The sequence below is a fragment of the Trachurus japonicus genome, chromosome 20, assembly GCF_045865225.1.
Source record: "Trachurus japonicus isolate A0001 chromosome 20, Traja_1.0".
NCBI classification, from domain to species: domain Eukaryota; kingdom Metazoa; phylum Chordata; class Actinopteri; order Carangiformes; family Carangidae; genus Trachurus; species Trachurus japonicus.
The window spans coordinates 23,103,979-23,129,983 of NC_140926.1; the positions used below are offsets into that span (position 1 = coordinate 23,103,979).

The 26,005-nt window shown below is 42.5% G+C and overlaps 2 protein-coding genes across 11 annotated transcripts in view; both read right to left on the minus strand.

The window, feature by feature from the left end:
• Positions 1-1,172: 1,172 nt before the first annotated feature.
• Positions 1,173-11,773, minus strand: LOC146966926 (uncharacterized). Of its 3 annotated transcripts, none has more exons than XM_085762810.1 (11): positions 11,570-11,773; positions 10,354-10,397; positions 9,528-10,196; positions 8,299-9,090; positions 4,643-4,812; positions 3,245-3,365; positions 3,087-3,159; positions 2,878-2,999; positions 2,611-2,707; positions 2,361-2,475; positions 1,173-1,622 (listed from the first exon to the last, which is right to left on the minus strand). In XM_085762810.1, exons 2-11 carry the CDS (start codon positions 10,386-10,388, stop codon positions 1,609-1,611), a joined length of 2,208 nt encoding a protein of 735 aa, XP_085618936.1. In that variant the 5' UTR covers positions 10,389-10,397; positions 11,570-11,773; the 3' UTR covers positions 1,173-1,608. The 3 variants fall into 3 exon arrangements, with proteins under 3 accessions (XP_085618936.1, XP_085618935.1, XP_085618934.1); XM_085762809.1 differs by having other exon boundaries at positions 2,878-3,002; XM_085762808.1 differs by having other exon boundaries at positions 2,878-3,014.
• A 1,271-nt stretch (positions 11,774-13,044) lies between these two features.
• The window catches only part of map7d2b (MAP7 domain containing 2b), a 37,333-nt gene continuing 24,372 nt past the window's right edge, over positions 13,045-26,005 (minus strand). For 3 of the 8 annotated variants that reach the window (XM_085763165.1, XM_085763163.1, XM_085763168.1), the window contains 12 exons: positions 25,559-25,648; positions 24,275-24,393; positions 21,601-21,674; positions 21,287-21,495; positions 21,067-21,205; positions 20,490-20,670; positions 20,040-20,144; positions 19,543-19,606; positions 18,746-18,887; positions 17,524-17,819; positions 13,710-16,131; positions 13,045-13,679 (listed from right to left, as the gene is read on the minus strand). In XM_085763165.1, coding sequence (XP_085619291.1) covers positions 17,528-17,819; positions 18,746-18,887; positions 19,543-19,606; positions 20,040-20,144; positions 20,490-20,670; positions 21,067-21,205; positions 21,287-21,495; positions 21,601-21,674; positions 24,275-24,393; positions 25,559-25,648 — 1,415 coding nt within the window. In that variant the 3' untranslated portion in view covers positions 13,045-13,679; positions 13,710-16,131; positions 17,524-17,527. Of the gene's footprint in view, positions 16,132-17,523; positions 17,820-18,745; positions 18,888-19,542; positions 19,607-20,039; positions 20,145-20,489; positions 20,671-21,066; positions 21,206-21,286; positions 21,496-21,600; positions 21,675-24,274; positions 24,394-25,558; positions 25,649-26,005 lie in introns of all 8 variants that reach the window. The other 5 variants (XM_085763166.1, XM_085763169.1, XM_085763167.1 and 2 more) reach the window with 3 other exon arrangements.

Consider the following 26,005-nt stretch of genomic DNA (forward strand, 5'->3'; position numbering starts at 1 on the left):
CTTTAATTGTCGGTGCATGTTGTTTTGAGATCCGTACAGGGATTATGGCAGTGGGCGAATTTGCCAAAAATGTTGAACTATCCCTTTAATGTATAACCTGACACAGAAATCTTAACTGATTGGATTCATCACACATCCTCTCTGTGCCTTATACCAAGCTGTTCTCAAGCTTTTTGCTTTGCGACCCTCTGCAGGTGTTTCATGCTACAACATTAATCTACCCTGTTGGGGGGGGGGTGCAACCTCCAGGCTGAGAGCTGCTGCTGTATCACTGATGCTGCCATGACGTTTGTCCACATTAATATATGAACACATGCGCCGTTTGGCTGCAGTAGCTGTGTATTGTGTGTGTTGTTGTACAAAGTGAAAACAAGGCTGTTCACCAGAGGACTGACACCAGCAACACTTGTGTAAGAAATAACTGAGCAGCCAATACAAGATACATATGTCAATGTTGACACACAAAACTGTTGTTTTTTTATGATGAATTTCCATCCAATGTTTGAAATAAATATTGATTTCACAACATGCTTGATCAAATTTGTTTTGTGACAACTTCACATTTTAAGACGGGGTCATGATTGGAAGTGAGTTCAGTCTGTGACCAAAAAGAGCTCAAAGTGTTTTCGCAGCATAAGAAAAATTCAATTGGTTGGTTGTGGTAAATGGAGTGAATAGTGAATGTGACTCTTAACTGTGAAACAACTGCAATTAAATATCTTGATCAGCTTTTTTCCAGTAAAAGCCACAGAGATCCTTCAACGTCAAACCCTCTGCTGTGAAAAAACCTTTAAACATTTGTTGTAAAATATTCCCGTAAGTGATCAGATCAGTCTGCCCCAACCGGTCACCTTTAAAAGACCAACACCACTCAAGACAAAATCCAAATCACAAATATTTTATTTGAACAGTAACATTTCCTGAGCAGCCTGTGATGTCTGCTCATGTGTCACTGACAGAGAGGCTGGTTTAATGTCATGTTGAACTGTACAGATGGAAAACAACAGAGCCCAGAGGAAAACAACAGGAAACAGTGCAGCAGTGTGAACTAACAGACCTACATCATCAGCAACAGCTAAACCGTCGCTGCTGCTGTGGACGCTACTGATAATTGTGTGGGAGGATGTGATGGCTGGAAAATCTGACATATCATTACTTCAAATGAGTAAATGTTCAATTTCACCTTTGACATCTCTAAGTAATAGTTGAGCTGCTTACATTAAAGCAACAATATTCCCATGAAGAGCGCCTGTTAAGATTATTAAATGACGGCTACAGAACAAAAACATGAAGAGAACTCAATAACTAAGAAAACACAGAAAAACAAAGATGTGAAAACAGAACAGGTGTGAACGGATCACAAAGTCTCTTCGAGTGAAGCTCCAGCGCTTCAGGTATCAACATTTCACCTTCAGGTTAATCAGTCTCAGGTCGTCGGCTCTTGGTCGCACCGACTTGTTCACAGCTTTTTACTACATGGATATTGTGCTGTTGATCACAATCAACACGGGCACAATTTGGCCCAAGTCAGGGATAAAATACTTCTTATAATTGGCTGGTTTCTACTGAATCAGCAACATCCAAATGAAATACCTTTCCATTGTCCGGTCACCATTTAGGACCTATGAACAGCAGAGCACAGAGAGAGAAGAGGTCAGAGAAATGTGGGTCAGGGCCAGAGTTTAGAGAATAAACTAACGATAAGAGAGGATTTGACCGGTGTCAGTGGAGAAACGGGAGGGCAGAAGATGGGATTGGACCAGCTCAAGTATGATTAGAGGCTGGAAACCTCTTTAAAACAGTATTGTGTCAGCAGAAGGAGCAGGAGGCTGCAGGCCTGTTACACAACAACAGCTAAGACAGGAAATCTGACTAAATGTGTCACTTTGAGTCTGAGACGGGAGCTGCACGCAGGACGGGACTCAACTGGTCACCAGCACACACACCAGATCTGAGGATGACTTGCAAAGGGGTAAGGACCAAAAAAAGGGAGTATTGATGTGGGGGTGGGGTGCTGAGCGCGATGCCACTCCTAACTATTAACAAATAATATGCACTGAAAATAACAGAAGTGGTAGGTACAGTAACAGTATATGCAATAATTAATTACCGTATACATTGACAGCTGGACTTTCAGCTCCCACATGCTTGAGCTTGACACTGCTGACTTGTATAATCAGATATTATTATATTTGTCGGGTCTGATGATGAGTGGTGATACAGCAACCCCCCCCAGCAACACATTTCTGGCGAAAAGTGACTTGTTTGCATCTCTGTTCTCTGATTGGTCAGCAGTTTCTTTAAGTGATGTGACTGAACACCTTTTATGGCTTCCTGACTGTGCAGCTTTATTGAGTTACCTGCAAAGTTGTTGCGGTGGTTCGGTCGTCTCATCATTCCGCCCCGGTAACTGAAGCGGTTGTTCCTGCGCGGGGGGCCTGTGTTGGGTCTGAACAGACCTCCTCTCCTGGGGCCCTACGGAGAAGGAGAGACACAGGCTTCAGAGTCACTTTGATGTCTTTGTGTAATCTCCGTTAGTTGTGTCACATGATTAGAGGGTCGGAGGTGGAACTCTGCCGTAACCCTTTCATAACGCTTTCACACACGCACCATGTTGTCTTCTTGTCTCCTGCTGTCCTCTGGCCACGCAGGAAATCCCTCGTCCTCCGCCTCCGCCATCTCATCACTGTACTCTAAAGCTGGCTCACTGACAGAGACATGAACACAAAGGCTTCAGCTCCATCTGAGAGTATTACTGTCTCCAATAACCCAATGTGTTACCTCGTGGCTTTCAAGAGCACGACCAGGGGTGAGATAATTAAAACACTGCACGCGCTTCGACAGGTGAGAGAGGAAAAAAAGTGAGTGTAGCTTTACCTGACTGGACCGAGCTGGCGTTGTGACAAGCTGCTGCCTGGTATGGTGACCTTCACCCCCTCAAGTCTCTCCTGCCTCCTCCTCTCCAGATCATGCCTCAGGTCTCCTGGGCCTCGGACCGGCTGCTGGAGCAAACCCTGACAACATCAGTGCAATTATTACAACCACCAGGAGAAAAGATGATGTGAGGAAAGGAGCTGTTCATCTACCTGCATTGCCCCCAGTCTGGAGAACAGAGGCTCGTCATCATCCAACAGTGAGTCGATATTAAGACTGAATCCTCTGCAGAGAAAACATGTTTTAAAATGTGAGAGGCTTTTATTAACCACATTTTTTCTGAAATGCGTGACTGGTATGTTTGACCTACCGGTTTGAACTGAACCTCTCATCCAACGTGAGCTCCTCGGCCTCCTCCACAGGGAAGCTGTCTTTCTGAGGAGCTGAGAAGCGTTCGTTCAGAGAGACGCCACCATCTCTGAAATACTGCTCTGTAAACACAGACAACCAACTGATTATGTGTGGGGAAGCCAAATTGCAATGAGGAAAGACGTCAACATTATGAAATATTGATACATCTGCTACAATAACTCCATAGCTACACAAGAACATTACGTTTTGTGTTCTGCTGACGCACATAAAATACAACATGTGGAAAAAGTCCTGAGTGTTGACTGTGCCGGTTAGACAAAGTCTTCAGAGTTTTAAAATGACGACAATACTGGTGGCAAAAACTACTTGGACTACGCTATAAGTCAATATAATCAATAAGGGTGAATATATGACGCTTTATATCCAACATAATCATGATCTAGTCTGTCCTTAGCCTACAAAATAAAGTTTGTGAAATGTCTGCATGGAGCACACCTGCTGACAGGTGTGCAGCTGACAGTGGCAGTGGCAGTTTCCTTATCGCTACCTGAGCCACCATCCAATCCTCGCTCTCTCACGTCCTGAGGAGTCTCCTGGACATATCCTGTATTCTGTGATTTCCTCTTCATTTCTAATCGTACCGTTTCATTTTTTGCCGGTACACGCCCAGTGTCTTCACTCTTTCTTTCTTTCTCTCTCTCTCTCGCTCATGCGTCCTCACTCCAGATTCATATATACCGGTAAAAATAATGGTGATGAGTATGAAATCATTACAAATAAGACAAAAAAATAGATGCGTGAAAAACTTGAAATGAAAACATTGTAAAAATTGCTGTGACCATAGCTGGACACAGTGTCTATTACTGCTGTTTTAAGCAGCGGTCTATAGGACCAATATTGGCCATCTAAGGTATAAATGCTCAGAAATCAAGTTTGTTTCCTTTTAATAAGCTGTAAGCTTCAGAAACCATCTAACACATATATTTAGGAAAAGTCACGGACTAAGAGACCTGTAGTTTTAATGTAACAAAAGTTATTTACGAAAGAAAACCCTAAACGGTCTGTGAGACCGACTTGACCGTTCTGGTGTTAACACACACTCTAAATATCATAAACCTCCTGCGTACTTAAACAATACACTAAAACCTCACATAAATTATGGCACAATTCCTGCCTCTGTTTTCTACCAATCATGATATAGACATGATCTGCTGTGTGTGCGTGTATATACACGGATAACTTCACTGCAAATAATGAAATCCAAAAAATGTTTTCTTATATTTTTGAATCAAATAAAGATATATAGGAAGAAAGAAAACAAAATAGGATTTCCACTGTATTTCAAAACGGTATAAAATCACAACACAACAGATACAGACGTGTACGGTGTGCTGACCTTTGACCTGGTGCACTAGTGTGATGATTTCCTGTGCAAAAGTCCCAGTGTGCATGGCTGTCTCTCTGTACGTCCCAGAGTGCTCCAGCATGGGCAGGAAGTCCAGACGCTGCCGACCCACGTTGACCAGATCTAACGAGAGCTGCCTCTCTGAGGAGTAACACAGCGAGCTGCACAGGAGGAGGAGAATGACCATGGTTTAAAACAGCCAAGGGGCGAATAATGTTGGGAACAAGATGAAGACGACCCCTTGGTGAATAAAGAAAATAAATTATCTTGTAGATTTAATCTACCAGCGACTGTCAAGGGGAATTCCTAACTTTTTTAATACTCATAAAAATGCTTTGTTTTTACAAGTGGAAAATGCCGCGTGAGTCATCATTTTATGGTCTCTGATGATTTGCAGTGCAGTGCTGCAGGTAAGCTGACAGAGTTACACTGTCTTACTACTGTACTGTGAACTGACAGTGACAGGATGACTCCTCTGAAAGTTTTAGACGTCTCCGATGAAAGTTTTAAGTCAGATTCTAAATGTTCTTAGTGGAAGCTTTACTTCCATATTATTTCAATATCTCATTGGTATTAAAAGTATCCATCTGAGAAAAAAAAGAGATAAAAACAAAAGCAACAGCGTTACCTTACCCAACACACTTACCTGTCGTATGCTCCACAACCAGTGTTTAGTGTAAAACTACATCCTACATACTGACTGAAAAGACTTTGGTGCACATAAGCATACAAATTCATAAACTTTTAAATTATGTCGATAAAGGCTTTAGCTGAAAGCTCGGGGAGTCCAGGATATCTAACAGACAGGTGAGTTAAAGGTAGGGTAAAAGTTCACACTTCTTTTCTAGTCATCAATGTGGCTTCATCTTCTTAGTTCTCCGCTCGTCAGATGTTTCAACTACTGATCACAGTCCGGTTCATTTTTTATGACCACCACTGTGTCTTTAATTTGCCCAACAGGTTCTTCAGTGCGTCACTTGATCCTCAAGTAGCTTTAAAGGACAAAGTCCGTGACACTGTTCAGCACATCAACATCTCCTCTGGGTAACTATGGTGACATTAGTCCGTCTTTCAGTGTTTCAGTGATGTCCATGGTGTCAAATCTTCATATCTCTTGACTGCTTTGATGATGCTTCAGTGAATTCATATTTTTGTCTTTGGGTTCAATTTCTTCTTGCAGCAGAATTGATGATATTTCCCTTCAGATTTCTCTTTGTGTTAGTGCTGTGGATGCCAGGTTATCCATTCAGAAGCATCAGTTATGTTCAAAGCTTTGATGCCTTTTTATCCACTGGTGACTGGCATCAACTACTCACACAAACAACTTCAGTCTCCTCAGTTTTGATGATGATTTTTAGTGTCACTGCTTCAGTTTCACCTTTTTAACATCAGTGGTGGTGTTCAATTTGTCATTTCTTCCCAGCACTGATGTTTGTCCACTTCTTCCAACATAGCTGGTGATATTTGTGTTCATGCCTTTGACTCCTCCTTTTGATAACACTGATGAGGCTGCTGCCATTTCTCCATTTATAATCACCGATGATGATGATGATGGCTTTCTCCTTTTCTTATATTTATGATGTTTGTGTTCATAGGTCCATTTGTCCTTCCTTGCAACACGTTGGACAAGAACAAGACTATCAGACTGTTCGTGTTTGTCTGAACTTGGATGGTATAGCTCAGTCTTTGCACAGTGAACATGCTTTGAATCCTCTTCCCAAAATAAGAAAGCCTTTAAATAAGCATAAAAAAACTCCAGGAGTACATTTCAGAGGATGTCCAAATAAGAATATCATCTTCTCCAAGCTAGAAACACAAACACTCCACACAGGGAGGGGAAACAATCATGGTAAGTTCCTTGACTTGTTCTTCTCGTGTTCTTCTGTATATTCAGTCTGATAGAGCATCTAAATCAGCTGCTCCTGTCGAGCTCAAAACTTTGCCCATCTTCTGTTAACATTCAGATTATTGTCCTTTTCATCAAAAAGCACTGTGCTAAAAACATCCTTCTGTTTTACTGTGCAGGTTTCTTTAAGTGACACTGCTATGTCATGATGAAAGTGATGTTGTATGACAGTTAAGGCTGGCACGTCTGAACATCCATGTTTTCACAGAGCACCATCTGTCTCTGCTGGCACAGTTCAGTTACTGCTCTGAGACAAGAGCAGTCTACAGACATTTCCTCCACAAGATCCAGGTTTGGTATTAAATCTTCTGAGCCAGATATTCAGACATTCATGACTCAGATGAGTTGGTAGAGACAGTGAAACTTATCACAGTCAGACATGTAGGTGCGGCTTTCACAAAAAAGAGAGAGTGGGCTCCTGATAGATGGGAGAGAGCTGTGTATATAATTTGTCCACTTCCAAACACAAATGAGGACAGTCTTCCATTTATCACAGCTGTTCCAATAATAAAAAACTGTCAAAATAACAAAATGTTATACTGAAGATTTCCAACATACCAAAGCACCACATGACTCTTCCAACCAGTAATGACAGGAAATCTGTGGTAGCAGTAACAGGAACCAAGAGGGAATCAGTTTCTGTTCCTGGCCTTGTCGACACTGTCTTCCAGATGTGCTCGTCTTCACAGAGGGTCACAGTGACCGTGGTGGTGCATTTCTGCAACTCAATCCTCTTCTTGAGATTTTGTGGTCTTCCCTCTTCCAAGGTCCTTGTGATAAACAGACACATTGGATGGTGCTGTGGAAGAGGCATCTGCATCTGCAGCCATGGGGTGTGGACCTGCAGGCCTTCTTGCCAGAACATCTTCACACATATCCCTCTTCCTTTTCAGCATTTTAACTGACTTAACCAGACATATTTTTTTCTCCATTTGATGAAGACATTTCCATTATGGCAGTCTTCTGCTGACCAAGCTGCCCAGCCTTGTTCCCAGTAATGGCTTTTTGACAGATTCTTCACATGGAAACCAGAGCAAATTTGAATTTGTATGGTCAGACATCTGGAGGTGCTGTGCTTTTCTAGAGACTTGATTTTTTTTCAAATACCAGGTCCTTTCATTTCATCAGTGCATTATATTTCCATGTAATTCCTCCACACACATGCTGAGAGTGATGTCACCCATTCGTGTAGAATCAGACACAACTTGAACTCACATCAGAGAAAATACTTTGCTTCTTCATGAGAACAGGCGATGCAGATTTCTTTACAATGGCGCAGTCATTTTCTCAAAATGCTCCCAAACCTCAGCTTCAGTACTGCATTTCTACTGGGTATTTTTCTCCAGCATGTAGCCTATGAGGTCTTCAGTTTCAATAGCAGCACATGTTTCTTCCTGGTGTTATCTCACATGAGGTCAAGTTCACCTTCATATCAATATGTAGTCCAGTGTAGAAACCTCTGTACATCAGACAATGGGGTCCTGAATATCATCTGCTTGATGCTTGTATCAGCAGTAACTTGCAGACGTTATGACATTTCATGTAAACTTTGCGGCTCTGGATCAACCTCCGCCAAATTCACATAGATGAAAATGTATTTTCTCTCCAGTAATTATTCGTCTTTCAATGAAGTCTCCATCTTCCATCTATCTCTTTCCTACAGCAGCTTTCCATGAACCTAGAAACAGAAGTGTGAACTTTTACCACTCACCACTGATAATTTGGTTTAAAAATACTCTACCTCTTTTGGTTAACGGGTCGGCTCATGTCCACTTTAATGGTCAATGTTTCCTCCACTGCGGCGGTCATGTTATTGGTTTTCTGAACGTTCCATGTGCGTTCCCTCTGACGGGGCATTTTAGGGTCCAAGTCTGGTAGGCGTCTGTCCAGACTTGTGCCTCTATCATCTTCCCACTCCTGTGCCCAGTTGGGCTCCGCCTGAACGGGATCCTCAAAACAATCTTGTCTGAAGGGTCGGTGCGCCGGTCTTTGCTCTTCTTGAGGAACGTCTTGATATCCCTGTGATGACTGCTGTAATCTTTGCTGATTCCTGGCTGGTCCGCTCCTTCCGCCTTGTCCACGATTCATCCTCCCTCTTGGAGGGCGAGGACCGCCCCTCCCCCTTGTGGGACCACCTCGATTGCTAAATCTCATGGGGTTTGGTCTGTCTTGGGGCATAGGGCTCCTCCTAGTTTCAACATAGTCGGAGTCTCTCCAATTATCTTGCAATCGGCCTCCTCTCATGTCTTCGTCCAACCTGTTGTCTGACGCCCTGAAACGCTCCTGTGAGGAGCCTGAAGGGCGGGGGCTCCTCTGTTGCTCAAAGTCGGGGTCACGGTCTCTGTAGTCATCGAATTTCTCCCACCTTGGCGGGTCTCTGCTCTCTGCCCTACCGTGATCATGTTCAATGACAAGTGGTCTCGAGTGATGACTGTCTTCGCGGGGGCGGCTCCCCTGAACATCTCCATCAAACCCATCTCTGGGTGCGTCCACTGAGTAACGCTGTTCCTCAAAGTCCTCCTCATTCCTGTACCTGTGACAGCATGAGAGGAGGTAACATGGTTCAACAATGACACATGGAACCATTGCATCTTCAAATCTGGTTTTAAATTTTCACTTGACATTAGCTTTGGATACATCTCACAATCTATATCATTAAGCATTTTGATTCATCAACAAATAAAAAGAATGCAGCATACATTTTTTTAACTACTTTTGCCATTAAAGCTACCATTAGCATTAACAAGTACAGTCTGTCTACGGTAACACATGCAGAAAGCTTTTGAGAAAAGACAAAATTTAAGCCATGCAATATTTGTTAGTGTTTTGAGTTGTGAAAAAGAAAGAGCATGATGACAGACAGTGGGACAGGGGTTTGCTTTAAGAAAATAAGGAAGATGAGAATCCTCTGAATTCTTCGTTTCCTTTCTCCCTGCGATAGTGCTGCAAAGCATTTTGCTTAAAATTTACCCAAGGTGATCGCCGTCAGCCATTTCTCTTCTTTGCCTTTTAAAGGGGGCATTCCTCTCTTGGTGGTGATCCTGCCGTCGCCTGCCTCTGCTGGGATCCTGAAAACCCCTCCTTCCTCTTTCCCTACCTACTCCCCCTCTTTGGTTAGCCGTTCTTGCACCAGGACTCAGGTCTCTGAACCTTCCTCGACCTCTGCCCTGCCCCTCCCTCCAGCCCATCCTCTCCTCTCTCGGCTGGTGGTCTGTGTGAGACCTTGGTGTCTGTGGCAATCTCTCCCTCGCCAGAACCGAGGGGGAGTGAGACAACCTCTCCCTGTTTCCATAACTCTGGAAGTGTTCCCTAAACCCCCCTCTGCGCCTGTCTCCGTCTCCTCCTACATTACGTGGTGGTGGTGGTGGTGAGGGCCTCCGGTCATCATAGCCTCCATCGTAATTGGGTGATGGCCCCCTGTGGTGAAATTCCTTGTTTGGACGTCGCTGATGCGAGGACTGGCGGTCTTCAGGGAAAGGAGGGGATCTTCTCTGGCCGTCCGGGTACATGTCTTCCCTGAAGTTGTCCCAGTTTTCTTCAGGATCCTTTCTGAGCTGGTGACCCCTGTCCGACGGGCTCCCATCCAGTTCTGCAATGACTTTATAGGGATCAAAGTCCGGCTCCTCCCATGGAAACCGCCTGATAATTGGATAAAGCTCAAGTTACTGCCAAGAACTGGAAAACAGATAATTAAACTTTAACTTATTCATTTCATTTCAGTTGGATGACACTACAAATCATAATTTCTGTGTTTTAACATACAAACATCTAAATAACACCATTCCAGTACATTTACCTATAGTGTGGAGATCGCGACCGTGGTCTTGACATTTTGTCAACCTTAAAGAAAAGAAGAGGTTTTCATTAAGATTAACACTGCAGGCAGAACTACAAACCGCAGTACAGGCAGATGTTACAAAAGCAAGGTCAGTTGGTCTTGTTTCATATATAATGTAGATTCAATGTCAATATGGTTACATCTAGTGGTGTTTAAATTCACCTTGATATCTGTGTTGAGCTCACCTGATCTCACAAGTAAATCTGAACAATCCTCAAACCCTGATAATAAACAGCAAAACAACAGACTGTAGTTATATTGTCTGGAGAGAAATCCTTGAGTTACTCAAACAAAAAAGCAACCCAACAATTGCTAAGAGATTATCATGATTATACAGGTACACCACAACACTGTCTGGCTGCTGTACTGCTCTATTAGTGTTAAGATGGAGGAGTTTAAAAACTTTCTACAGAATCATATGGAGTAGAAAAGTTTGTTCTCATATGAGTTGAAAAGTTGAGACAAGAAATCCCCAACAAAGATACTACCCTCAGAAAGTGTTAGCTTCAGAGGCTACTGGTTTCAGCATTGTGAGTTAGCAGGAAATTCACTGTTAGATAAAAAGGCGTAACACTTTGTACCCTGTTTCCAGCTGAGTGACGCGGTTGTCTGTTTACAGACAGGAACAAGTGAAGGACAAAATCATTTCAAAGTGGCCAGTTTACAGGGGCACACGTGGTTATGAGTGGATAGACTCCTCAGCTGTGCCCTTCACAGTGACTGTACAATGTTAGGACTTGTTTTGTAGACTCATGACAGCAGTGTTTCAATTGATTACAGCCGAGACATTTCAGAAACCGCATGGACTGAAGCTAACATGCTAATCAGAGTCAAACCAGTAATTAGCCGTAGCTGTGACACAAACGCAGACCAAAAACCCTTTCTGGATTATATTTCTGTGATCATATGATAGCAATACAACGAATTCATAATCTTAACATGACCTGAATATGTATCAACAAATGTGTAATAGATAAATTGTTCGTGCAACGTAAGGTGCAAGGCTGAGAGTTGCATACGGTTAAATGTATGAAACAAGAACAGTGTTTGGCTTTTTGTATCACACCACATACACACATGCAGCCTACATTCAGGTAATGCTAGTTTATTACCATTGAATGAAACATTAAAACGTTGGTATTTAAGCTAGGCTAACGTTACGCAGTTGACTCACCTCCGTCACCGACACACGCCGGGCTACCGCGGCTAACTAAGCTACAGCGAGGACAGACACGGGAAACACCGCAATGTAACAGTTTGTAATATCAAAACACAACCCTATGTCTTTCCAAACATAACCATAAACTAGCTAAAAGCGCTGAGCTTAGTGCTGAAGTCAGAAAATGGCTGTGTTGTCGTTGCCTTCGGCAACATCCACAAACCAGTAAACACGAGGTAATCACTTCCGCCGCGTCCTTTCAGAATAAAACCACACTGGTGAACAGCCAGTCCATGAACCAGTCTCCACTGTGAACCACTGACTGACACTCATTACAGGTGCAATAAATAATAATATCGTGGGAAAAAGTTTATTTATTTCAGTAGTTCAATTCAAATAGTGAAACTCATATATTATAGATAGATTCATTACACACAGACTGAAATATTTCATGTCTTTATCAGTTATGTGTTACATTTAGCCTATGAAAACATAAAATTCAGTAAATCAGCTAATTACACCTAACTCCAAACACCTTTAAATGGTTTCTTATTCTGGCTCAGTAGCTACACTCTGAAGACTGCTGACCTCCATCATATTCTACTTTGAGATGCACCTGTAGCCTATATAAAGTAATACAGTTTGTGTGGTCAAGCAACAACTATTCAACAGTGGTTGAGTACTCATGATCAAAGTATTAACCTCACAATGTAGATATATTAGAATATTATCAGAAATGTTCTTTTATTATAAAAATAACAGACTGTCCCATTTCAGTATCATTAATGCATAATTTTGTTAGAATTAAAGAATAATTTTAATGTTGGTATTTTTTGACATGCATTATTCTCTATGAACTAATCATTTGTACCTGCTATTCGAAATGTTTGGGAGTAAAATTAAATTTCCCTCTGAAATGAAGTCAAGTGGACACATAAAGGATTTGCAAAAATTAAAATACATTACAAGAATATGTTTTACTATGTATTTGTACATTATGGTCCAGTTTGTGCGTTGTAACATTTCAGAATGGTATGAAATGTCCCTGTGAATATGTAAAGTCATGATGATTATATAAACCTGCTACTGCACCACTCAAATGTCCAAATGCTGAGCTAATAGATCGTATTGTCATTGAACACATGTTGTATGGAAACAACTGTAAGAAAGAAAGGAAATTCTCAAAAATGTCTTTAAAACTTAAAAAAAAAAAGGCTTAACAATTAGATCTAGTATTGTACTTTTGACTCACTGTCTCAAATATGACTTTGTATCTCATGTTACAGATTTATTGTTATTTGACTGACTGTTAGCATATATTATTATTCACCTTGGTTACAGTGTCTTGTGTCTACCATCCAATGTTGATTGATCAGGTTTTATTTTGAAGATGGACAGGCTAAGCAGGAAGTCATATTATGTTGTTAATGATAACTGAGTCTAATGTAGTCAGGCTAACATAGCTGTGCAAGCAAAAATTCATAATTCACTCCAATTTTTGCAGATCAGTTTTAATTTCAGTGCAGCATAAAGTCAATACACAGTGAGATATAATGAGAAATAAGTGGCTTCATCAAACCCTACACTAGATTTGTCATTTTTATATGTCACTTATGAATGTCAAAGACTAAACATCTCATACAGACTGAATCTTTATTATTTCACTTCAATCTGTCACCAGAGGCGTCTGTTTCCCAATATCATACATCTGTTCATTTATCCAGCTCACTGACACAAATGGCTTGATGAAGTTTATTGTTCTTTTTCAGCAGTTATCCATGCACCACTTCTACAATGATATATTCCACCAAGCTGCAGTGTCACAGAGTTTAAGTAATATTAGGATAAACATTATGTCCTTTATTTTTATGTCATATACAAGGGGACCCAGGAGACCCTCTGACAATGAGTTACAGCAGAATCTGGTGGAGTGGGGAGCGAACATGGAGAGAGGGAATCTGACAGGAGTGTGAAAACTTAAACCAATGTGCTGTGGGTTGCAGCAGTGACGAGAAAACATCTTTTTCCTTCAGTGTGGAACTTTGGAGCAGCGGTAGAGCCACTTCCCCACAACAGGAAACCAAGAACTCCCTTTGAACCTGGATCCAATTTAGTTATGATGCCCCTAAAAAAGTCCCACTGACAAAGATCATACATTCACCACCACCACCACATCCTTTCTTTCTATGATTTATATCAGAATATTCACCGAGTGACCACAAAATCTGAAATAAAGAAGGTGTAGGTGAAACTGTTGAGGATACTGGAGGTCAAGTATTGACGTTGGGAGTTAATGACGTAAAGGCATTTACATTCTACAGTTAACACATATATGACACATGTTGCATTTTTAAGGCTGATTTTGATATTTTTACAGTTTCAGGCCCAAAAAACCTTCGATGAATGAAATTTAAGAAACTTATTTGGTATACTGACTGACTGAAATTTTAGACATCACACCATGATGCAGGGTCATCAAAAATATAACTATTTAAATGAACAGCTGGTTTTCCTCAAACAGTTGCAGAGTTTGGTTAGTATTGTTCACTAGAATTAAATACCAGACCATAATTTCAGGAAATCAAATGTACAAAAATGGCACTGCAGAATGAATAAAAGGAGATTTTTCTTGAATATGCAGAAATTTGTTTGGTTGGTGGTGGGTTGAAAACTATGGTCGGGGCCGTCACATATCTGGTACCAAATTACAGCTGAACAGTTAGAATATTGATTCTCTATTGTCATTAAATACTCTGAAATTTGGTAAGTGGCTTTGGAAACTTACATTTTTCAACCAGAATGAACAACTGGCACGATTAAATCAATAAATTGTGGTTTTGCTCATAGAATTGTAGTTTGGTGGTTGGTTTGAATTGTCATAGGTGGGTGGGGTTCTTCTGGGGCGATATAGACTGTTATTATTTCTAAAATCATGGTTATGGTCTTGATCATCCGCACAGTGAATCTGGGAGTCTCAATATTCATGATTCATTCAAATCATAATCAAACCCTCCTTCCACATTATCACTTCTCTAGTTCCTGGATCTTTCAGTGAACATGGGCCTTTAAAGAGTGAAAAGTGCACATGCTGAAGCAGCCTGAGGGTGAAGCACAGAGGACAGGTGTCGTAGGAGACGATGGTAACTGCACGGAGGTTTAAGGCCTCAGAGGTGATGAGCTGCGAGGTGGTGAACGCTGTTTAACACCAGTGTCTGTTTTCAATTGGTGAGGTATATTTTATTTGGGGGGAATGAGCTGAGGTGGTGATGTAAGCGTCTTCAGAGCAGTGAAACACACAACTACTGTTAAGTACTATAAACTGCAGCTTGCATGGTTACAGTCAGTGCCAGACAAATACACAACACACTGTGTTAATATTTCCCTGACCTGCAGATAAAAATACAGGACATTTTGATTTTCTTTTTTTTTTTTCACCCTTTTCCTTCCAAGTTTACTTCATATCTTTGCTGCGGATCGTTGCTAGTCCACAGAAAGTCCATCAATTAGGTGATGAGCAGCAGAAAAACCAAAGCTATAGGCTCTACGTGTTGGGGTGGGGGTGGGGGGGCAACAGTGGGGTTATATGTGATAGTTTTCTCCAGCATCAGGATGACACGAAATCTACAGCAGACTGAGTTTTTATAGAAGCAGGAGTCACCGTCGGCAGAAGAGCAGGTGAGCGGGGAGATAAACACACAGTGACCATCAGAAACACTGACGAGAAAGAGAGAAACTCCCACACACTGTTCAAGTACAAAGCTACAACCACGGCCATAAAACAGCTCGACTAGCTAGTCCTCACTGAAGATGCTACACAAGATTCACACGACAGCGTCTGTTTTACGGCGTCCCTCCAGATGAACTGCTACAGAGCCGCTCCCCGTCCCTACCATGACAGACTCCACCACCCAGTCGGATCTATTTACAGAGTTTTACAAAAAGCAAGGATGAGAGATTAAAGCAGATGATACTCGAGTGATATTTGGCGGCAGAGCAGCTGGGCAATATTGTGCTCGAGCAGAATAATTGCAGACGAGACTTATGACACATGTCCACACCTTCAGAGGACTGAGATCAAGTCTGAAGTCGGGGGCTTTTGAGAAGATGTGTGGGATCTGTAAACGGTGGTTAAGGTGTACAGACACAAGCCAACATTGATCTTGAATTGCCCACCTTATGCATACAAGCTTTACAACAGGAGCAAAGTCTTATCGTGAGTAAAGCTTTAGATAAATAAACCGGACCACTTAAGTTTACAGCCATTTTTACTTTACTAAACCTAACCGTTTCATATGACAAACATGCAAGAATCCAGGTATACTTCACATTATTTGCATGACTTTGTCAAACTCTTGCTTCTAAGAGTCAAAATTGCCCATTTGCACTGCCTGAAGAAGATGTGGCTGAAAGCTCGACAGTTGTGTGTGTGAGTGGTTTTGTAATACAGATGAGAAACCAGGTATCCAGCTGCTGTTCCTTGTGATGACTGTTGTTTGTTGCAGAGGGAAGCGATGGGATCTTGGTCTGTTTTTCCTGGCTCCTGTTTCTACTGAACCCACAAGCTCCTAAAAAAGGCCCTACAGAGAGACACAAGACAACACAGATCATTTTCAACTTCCTGTCGTTGTTAGTCGTTAAGTTACCTCTCATTTCTGCAGCTCTTTGTTTCCCTACTTTAATTTTCTGCATAATATTCTGATGGTCTACCGCTAACCAGTTTAAAGGGATAGTTCAGCTCTTTTGAAGTGGGGTTGTATGAGTTACAAATGGCGATTAAGTATAATATCTGCAGTAGAAAGGTCTCTGCCCCCCTTCACTGAGAAACACCGGGGCATCGTGCTACACCGAGACACAGGCAGTACACTGTTGTCAATGAGGGACAATTAATCAGCATATTATCGCCGCCTACGAGAAGTCCCGTCTCAAATTAATACACCAGTTCAAGTGTATGAGCCAAGTAGTTTATCTGGAACTAACCAACTCACTCAACCTTTCAACTCACCTTTCTACTGCAGATATTATGGTGCTTTTCCACTAGCGGCCCGGCCCGCTTTTTTTGCTTTTCCACTAGCCCTAGTACCTGGTACCAGGTACTATTTTTAGTACCGCCTCGGCCCTGGTTCCAAGCGAGCCAAAGCGATACTAAAACGTGACGTCAGCCGACTGCCTTCCACTGATTGGGCAGAGCGTCGTCACTGGAGGAGTGCGAGCACTACGTCCGACATGAGAATCAAACGAGACTGTTGTTGTTCCTTCACCTGAGTTAAATGATGCTGTGTGTAAAACCACACTGTGGTCCGTAATCGAGGTGCAGACGAGTGAGTTTGGAGCTGACGAGCGGATCGAAAAAGGAGAGACGGACAATGCGGCCCCGCGATCACCTCCGTGATCACCCCCATGCCGACCCTGCCCCCGCTGAGGAGGTACTAGAAGAACACAGCTGTAGTGGAAAAGCACCTTTACCGAGCCGTGCCATGCCGTGCCATGCCGTGCCGTTCCGTGCCGTGAAAGTGTAGTGGGAAAGCGCCATAAGTGGCCATTTGTACCTTATACAACCCCACTTCAAAAAAGCTGAACTATCCCTTTAAAGATGCTTGACAGTTACAACTGCATTTATTACTGCAACTGTAACTGCTCCAGTTTGTTCCAGGTGTTACATAATTTCCATGTCATGTGACCATCCTGTTTTGTTTGTTAACATTACCATTGTACAACGATTTTTCTAGCACATTTAACTTTTTTATTCTATTCAGTTTTATTTCTTTTTATTTATATAGTTCATGGCGTAATCCTGTATTGCATCATAACAATAAAGCTGATCAATTCAGCTGAAGACAAATTCAAGAGACAACATAGACGTTAAAATCAAAGGTCAAGTGTTAGGAATCCTACAACTCCCATGGTGCAACTCAAAAACTACTTAGTAAAGCCTTCCTGCCATGTTCACCCCTCTTGTTCTCTCTCTCTACCTGGCTACTGGACGTCCAGTTTGCTCGGGCCGACGCTGTGGATGAGCTGGGTGGTTTCAGAGGCGGCGCTATACGCTTGAATCAGCAGGTTTTTGTTGAGGTCTCCGACCCCGCTGCCAGCCTGCAACTTTGGGTAAGGGGGTGTCTCTGCACCCTGACGCTGTCCCCGCCCCTGGGCGTCCAGGTCCATCAAGTGCTCCAGAGGGCACCCGTCGGTTCCCTCGGTGACGGGTGAAAACTCCTGAGCGCTCGCCTGCTCCTCCCTGGACACAGGACTGATGGAGACAGATGGAGAGCTTAAAGGAACAATGATGACAGAGACACAATATTTGGTTTATTAGCGCTTTTCAAAACACAGCTGAAGTATCAAATTTATATTTAGCCATGTCGACAGTTGATTCATTAATTACCAACTCAAAATGGCTAATATGCAGCTTCTTGGATAATTAGTTTAACCCAAAGGTCAAAGATCATAACTCCATTTCAACTCCTACTTGATTTTAAACAAATACTTAAGAGTTGTTAGTTAGTAAATGAAGAGTTCATTTGCAAAAGCAGATAAATGCCATTTTGAAAAAGATGAGCTGATGCTTTTGAATTATTCTTTGCATAGTGTTGTTTTCAATAAAGCTTTATTTTTTGTAAATGTCCTGTCCAGCCCTGGTTAAACCCTTGAAAGCCCCCTTGTCCCAGTTTTTCAGTTATAAAGATGTGTTGTTGTTGATCTTTATGTGATAATAAATCAACAAAATAAATCCGTTTGGGTTTTAGGAAATTATAAAAGAGCATTTTCCACCGATCTCTGGCCAAGAGATGAAACAATAAATCAAAAAACAAGGAATTGATCATTGTTTGCAGCACTAATCTGTCCAGTGACAATGCATAAATCCTTGCTCCTTCATTTTAGACAAGACACTGGATGTTTGGATGAGCAGCGTCAACACAGGAGGACAATGAGACACAAAACTGGAAGAATGGGGCCACAGAGGCTGATTTGTATGAGGGGAGTCACCTCAGTGCAGACAAGACTTGGCGGACACTGAAATGAAGGAGAAATGAGCAGAAACATGGATGAAAAAGAACGACAGAACAACAGTGATTCGTCTTCTTACACTCTGCATCTATGTTCATTGAAAAAACAACGTGGGACAGAGCTACTGTATAATGTATGTCTTGTGGACAGTTCAAAGACCGTGACACAGAGACAAACAACACATCCTACCTGACGTCCATGGACTGGACTCCGTCAGACAGCTCGTCCAGGCAGGTCTTCTCCAGGGGTCCCAGCATGATGACGGGGGTCTCAGCAGGAGTCGAGGTGTCCTCCTCCAAAGCCACAGGAGCCTCAGCCCGGGTGTCGGACGCTGACAAACACAATCATGTCACAAATGATTCTGAGGAATTCAGGTTTTATTGTCTACAGTCTCTGTTTGACTTAGATGGTGTTGGATTTTTTTTAAATGTTTCCCATCAGACTCGTCTTAAAAATATCTCAGTCCACATAAAAAGGTTTTAGTTGAGTCTTTGTGATGATGGGTTTTTATTTAACATCTCTCAGGTTGAGAAGACTTTAGGACTTTACGTTTCTACTTTAATGCTCCAGGTAATAGAAAATAAACACTGTGCATATTCACATATGTATAAATGTGATGTCCACTGTATTTCTATGTAGATGATGGTGTTTGACATATTTTGTAACACTGCAGGCATCAGCGTGTTTCACCTGAGCTGTGCTTTGAGTTCATCACACGCTGCAGTATTCTCAGTGTTGGTGTTACTGCCAACAACCATGAGGAGGCGCTGTCCCCCTGCCTGATTAACTGCTGAGTCACACTGCAGCTCAGCCTCATCTCATTCACTTCCATCAAAAACGCATCATGTTGGAGAAACAACAACACAGAGGCCGTGAAAATATTTTATGGCCAAATAAAAAGGGGGGAAACAAACAACTGACAAAAAATATAAAAGACAAATAAATTGTGTGTGTGTGTTAGAGGAGGGTTCATATGAAACTCTCACCTGAGGCACCAGATGGAGGCTCCACTTCACTTTTCCTTGTTCTCTTCATAATCTCTTCAATTCTCTGTGAAAACACATGAACAAATATAGACAGCTCTTAAATAAGTTTTCTGGAGCTTTTGGTCAGATGTTATGATCTTCATCAGCAGATGTGGTTGTAGGAGTTTTCTCCGTTATCACAAAATTATATGTGTTCATAACACCATTTCATGGTGAACAAAGAATATACAGTATTCTCTCTGGGTTTGTGTAGGTGACATCTTGGCAAAATCATTGAACTGATGAAGATCATGTGTTACGATAAAAAGAGAAAGAGCAGTGACTAAATGGAGCTTTGGTGTGAAATTGTTGTCAACTGCAGTTTGTAACATTTAGGATAAGTAGTAGTGTTGACACGGAGCACGGACATTTGGCAAACCTGTCTCTATGATTTATATATAGTGTGTGTGTGTGTGTGTGTGTGTGTGTATGTGTGTGTGTGTGTGTGTGTGTGGTACCTTCTTCCTCTGCAGTCGCTCCTGCTCCTCCTGGATGTGCAGCAGCTCTCTCTCCTGTCTCTTCCTCTCAGCCTCTTTCTGGGCTCTGAGGAAGGCCTCCTCCCTCTGAACAACATACAGGAACAGGAACAGGCCGTCAGTCACTGGTTCTGACTGGAAGTAACTACACTCTGGCTCTCTGCAGGGGTCTCTGAGGTAAATCGCTCTTTGACTCTTTAACACCTTTTTAATTTTAATGACCATGCTGTTCAAAGTATTAAAGATATCACAGAAGTACAAGCCAAATTAGGCTAAAATCTTAACTGAAGTCAGTGCAGCTCTGAAGGCTACAGTATACACAGCAGTATACTATACTTGTGTAATATTACATTTCAAATATATCTCTATATAATCACATTAAAAAAATAAAAATACATTGAGAACTAGATATAACAATGTATGTAACCTGACCTCTCTGTCCAGCTGATCCTGCATGTCCTTCCATCTCTGCTCCTTCTGTCGTCTCTCCTCCTCCTCCTTGCTCCTTCTCTCCTCCTCCCTCCTCACTCTGTCCTCCTCAGCCTGCTGTGCAGCTCTCTCCTGCCGCTCCCTGGCCTCCTGCTGCCTCCTCAGCTCCTCCTCAGCCCGCAGCCTGAAGGAGCACAGGAAGGTTGAATTGTACATACATATACATATACATACATAGCGGTATTTCTCAGCTGGATCCAATCATTTGTTTCTTTCTCAGAATATTCTCTAAACCCTATTTAAAGATGTTTAGAGGCTCCATTAGAAGATCAGACACAGCTGACTGGATATTATTGATTACTGTGATGAGCATTGCTGGAAAAATAAGGTCAAAATAAAATCTATTGTCCACTGACAGAGAATTAATACTTTCCAATGTGTTAACTAAACAGAGAGACTGTGTTCCTCATGCACCACTGTGATAAACATCAGCTGAACAGACAACAACAGCTTATTTTCTAATAAACTGACATCAGATTGGTGTTGTCCCTGTCAGTCCTACGGGAACAAGAACACACACCTCTCATCCTCCTGCCGTTGTCTCTCCTCCTGCTCCTTCTGTATCCGGGCCAGACGTCGTCTCTCCGCCAGCAGCCTGGACGCCTCCTCAGCATCCGTCGTGCCACCAACGCTGCGCCCCGTGGGTGTGCCTGGAGACTCTGTGCACAGAGGGAGGGGGTTTAGTCGAGAGGTGGTCCTGTCTCTGATACTAGATACACACACACACACTGGGCCTTTACCTGCGGTCAGTTCTCTGCTGGTGGATTTGGGGATCTTCTTCTCTGAAGTTTCAGATTTGGTGGATTTCCTCTCCAAGGTGCCATGACCTTTGGCGTCGGTGTGACCCCTGTCGTCGGTGCCGGGGGTGGTGGCTCTCTGCCTGAGTGGGGAGGGTGGGTACTGTCCAGGAGAGCAGGGGGACTGGGCACGACTCCTGTTTGACCTCACCCTAAAAAAACACACACAACCAGAATGGATCATCCAGCTGAGGTGTGTGTGTGTGTGTGTGTGTGTATGTGGGGTGTGCACGCATGTCTGCATGTGCATGTGGTACCTTTTTGGTGTGGCCGGGCCTTTGCTGTTGGCCCTGAAGGAAGAACTGCGAACCGGTGTGTTTGGAGTCTCCCCCTGTGAATCAGATTTAATTCAATAATGATGTGAGGAGGATGCAAAGCAGAGATGCTAAAGAGATAAAGTCACAGCAGACATCCGGATCTGAAGAAAATGGTCCAACTGCTACAGAAGGAGATGGTTTCAGGTAATTGCTGCTAAAGGAAGGTGAACACGCTTTAAAGGAGACATATTCTGCCCCTTTTCCACAATTTGAAATAGTTCCCAGGTGTCTGTGACATGCTTTGGTCAAAATACCTCAAGGATCAAACATCACAGCTCTTTCCATCCTCTCTAAACAGCCCTGTTCAGAACGGCTGCTTTCAGTGTCTGTCCCTTTAAATGCAAATGAACCACTGCTTGCCCCGCCCCTTCTAGGGTTGGTGTTATGCAAATTCAAATCCTAGTTACATCACTGGAAGACATCTGAGGGAAACCATATGAGGCGTGTTTCCATTGCAGGAACTTCGGGGTAATATTACGGGGCCAACCCCGTTGGTGCGTGTTTCCACTGCAGGAACCTCCCCCACAGGGCCATTTACAGGAACTTTTACGGGGGCCAACGGAGTACCTACCCTGGGCCCTGAAAAGCTCCTGGGTGGGGCTCGAGGTGAACCCGGCGCACCAAAACAACCGGCATTTTTAAAAGGGGGAGCAGAAGGGGAGCATTAGCCTAGCAGACACCGCTGTAAACAACAAGAAAACAGCAGGAAGATGTACACAAATGGACCGACGATGAGGTGCAGGCATTGATTGCAGTCTACAGCACCGAGGAGATTCAGAGGGGGTTTGAGTCATCGCGGCGAAATGAAAATATCAGCGCACCTCGACACACTGGGGATCCATCACGCCGCAAAACAATGCCGTGAAAAGTTTTAAAAAAAAAAAAAACTCAAGCAGGATTACAATCAACCGCCATGTGCACAAACACACAAACCAGAAACACGGCTACCGCCTCAGCTCCTTCCATCCTTCTTCGTTGTTGTTATGATTTTTGTGCATGTGCTTGTGACCTGCCTGGGTGACGTCACGGTCGAAACTGTCACACAACGATTAAGCGGCAATTGAAACTCATGACGTCGCCGCGGGGTCCTACTCTGCAGTGGAGACACGACCACTGAGAGGGCCGAGTGAGAGGACGGTTCCTGTAGAAGTTCCTACCCCCTCCCTTTACCAGGAACTCCTGCAGTGGAAACACGGCTATGGATTTCAACCTAGGGAGCCTTCACATTACAGATTTTTTTTGTCAATTCTCACATTTTGGAAGAAGGCAAGGCAAAGACAAACACCCATATATATGTTAAAGAGCCTTCAGAAAGTGATATTTCCATAATATGTCCCCTTTAAATCTATGAGCTTATTTTTTCAGCAGAACTGAGTGTTTGTGTATGTGTTCAGTGAAGACATGGCCATTAGCTGAAGTACAATGTGCTTCTCTGTACCTGTGGTTCAGATGAGGATCATCAGCTCACATTTTACGACCTATTAAAGCACAAAAGCTTCGCTGACTGTATAGAACTATACCACTGAGAGTGACTAATGCTTGCTGACTCACTCACTCACTTACTCAATACAACATGAATTTTTAAACATCAATATAACTAGTGAACACAACAGATGAGGATCACTGAGGCCTGTCAGCAACATAAGAGTCTGATGTGACAATCAACTCAGACTGATCCATCTCCTCTGCTTCATCTTATCATGTCTTCCTCACTCTCACATTTAGCAGCAGACCTGTTTGAGCAGTAAAATATACTTCTGTTCTGATTGTCCTCACCTGCAGACTGCAGAGTACAGAAAGCTTCAAATGTCATCATGGATCAGACTTGTTTCACTTTTCCTGATCTGGCTCTGATTTGTACGAGAGGCCTGAGACTGATTTCCTACATTTATATTGCAAACTGCAGATAATAATGTGGTAATTATGGTTCACTGTTCCCAGGATTTAAAAAAAACCCAGATTTAAAGGGATTTTTATCCAGATCTTATGTTTCCACCTACACTGACAGATTTGTGTTTTCATTTCTCTCTGTTCATTTTCAATGGACCAGATTCTCTTTAGATCACCACAGCCAAGAACATGCGTAATGGATCGAGGAGAAAAATAAAAACAAAAGCCACAACTATACATAAATGACATAAAGACTTTATCATTAAAAAACAGATTTTCATGGAGCTTTCATTGACTTGAAAAACAAGCTGTTTAGCAATGAACGTTACTGGGTTTGTGTGCAATTAACAGATGGTGGCTGAAGGCACAAATCAGTTGAACAAACAGTTGCTGATGTAAAAGACACTATGTTTGACTGAGCCAGCAGGGCTCTGTTTCTAAAATGAACTGAAAAGATGTGTCAGAAATACGGTCATTTATTTTGAAGAAACAATAAAACCTAAGAGACAGTCATTTATCACCAAAGTCGTGTGTGTGTTATTATCGTTGCAAACAATTGGTTCATGACTCCTGCTAATTTCCCCTTTTAGCTGTGAAAACCTCACTCACAAGCGTCTAGTGCTATTTGTAGGGTGTGTGTGTGTGTGTGTGTGTGTGTGGGTACGTGTGTGTGTGTGTGTGTGTGTGTGTGTGTGTGTGTGTGTGTGTGTGTGTGTGGTCTGACCGTGGGTGTTTTGGCTTTGGCCTCATCAGGGAATCCAGCGATGCTCCTGCGGTTGGAGGAACTTCTGTACGGTCTGTGGTTGTTGGGGGACGAAGCTGTTCGATGGGACACAAAAGACACTGACGGGTCACAGACCGACACACACACGGACAGATGGTTTGAACAATCCACATAAACAAACGTAAACAACGATGATTGACACAGAGAAATCAGAAACTACAGTGAGAGAAGATCTTTGATCCAAAAATACATTTGATTAGTTTGTTAGATTAAAAACAATTTGATGGTTTCATATTGTTTTTTCACAGAAAATGCTTCAATGTTCAGGGTTCAAACATATTCTTTTAATTTACAATTAACTAATTGAGATTAGCATCTTCTTTCATATCTGATGAAAACAGAGGAAATTTATGTTTTTTTGCTTTTTTAAAACACTTTATTTGTAATTTTCCAATTATAGTAGTAATTATAGTAAATTAATTGTTTGGTTTTTTTTTACACTTTTTTCTCCAATTATAAAACAATCATATTCTCGAAATTAATTGTTTTTAACAATTTTTCTGACTCTCTTTCATTATCTCTGCCCCTTCCTAATCCTGCATAGGAACGAGTGTAATTTCCTCTGGGAATGGGGATTACATGACCCCCCGACTTCTATCATCTCAGGTTGATTTTCTTACCAGAGCAATTTCTTCTTACTTCCTGGCTGCCCAAAACCCACATAATATTGAGGAGAGGAGCTCCGAGCTATAAACTTTACAGGCTTTTGGCCTCAGATTTTCTCTGTCTGCCTCATTATTCTCTGCCCTGTTTACTTTTCAAAGGCTCATGCAGCCTGAGGGGCTGCAGGCACTACCCAGAGCAGAAACAACCATGCATTTCTATCTGCATTTCCTTCATTAAAAACAATCACTTAGTCCTAGTTTTACAATCATTATAATATAAACAAAGTCCATTTTGGTTTTTGGGTTAAACTTCATAACTGTGCTGCTGGTTGATTTTCTACTTCTCATATTTTACACTTTTCATGTGTTGATCCATACGGAACTGTAATCAGAAGAGATGAGGTTCTCTTTCTCTCTTCTGATTGGCTGGCTGTTTTCTGAGTGAGCAGGTAAAAACAGAGCAGATTTTAGGTAAACACCCACCACAACTAAATCCAGCAGGGTTTGATGGCGTTGCTGCTTTGGTACCAGACTGTGATTAGGTTTGTACTGCACCTGTCCATCTCTAGTGTCATAAAACACCCTTGAATCATGTCTGAATGTGGACAGTCATTCTCACCTCTCTCTGTGGAGTGGAGGGCGGCTGAAGAGTTGGAGAGCTGTTTGTTGATTGGAGGGTCCATGGCGGGTGGCGACAGGAAATCAACGACTGATAGAAAAAACATAAAAAAATAACTCACCATCATCGGCAGCACTGACACATTAACATGACAAAAAGCAGCAGAACAGACTGCTGCTGAAGCTGCTGCACACACACCGACGAAGGCAGCGTCACACAACACATTCAATAAACGCCCTGATCCCAAAACAAACACCCATCACACGACAAACACAAAACTGCCGGCTCACACAGAAAATAATCCTGCCGATCGATGAGCCATGCTGGCCGCTGAATGAATTAACCTTGGTGATGCAAGACAGAAATGAAGCAGCAGAATAGAGCAGAGCCCGTCTGCAACCTGCTTCATCATGACACCGAGGATGAGGATGACGAGGCAGATGATGC

Coding starts and splice junctions, on each gene's coding strand:
- LOC146966926 (XM_085762808.1), bottom strand. CDS start 10,388: ATGTCAAGACCACGGTCGCGATCTCCACACTATAG. Junction 10,197..10,353: donor TCGCGATCTCCACACTATAG/GTAAATGTACTG, acceptor TCCAATTATCAG/GCGGTTTCCATGGGAGGAGC. Junction 3,015..3,086: donor CCAGACTGGGGGCAATGCAG/GTAGATGAACAG, acceptor TGATGTTGTCAG/GGTTTGCTCCAGCAGCCGGT.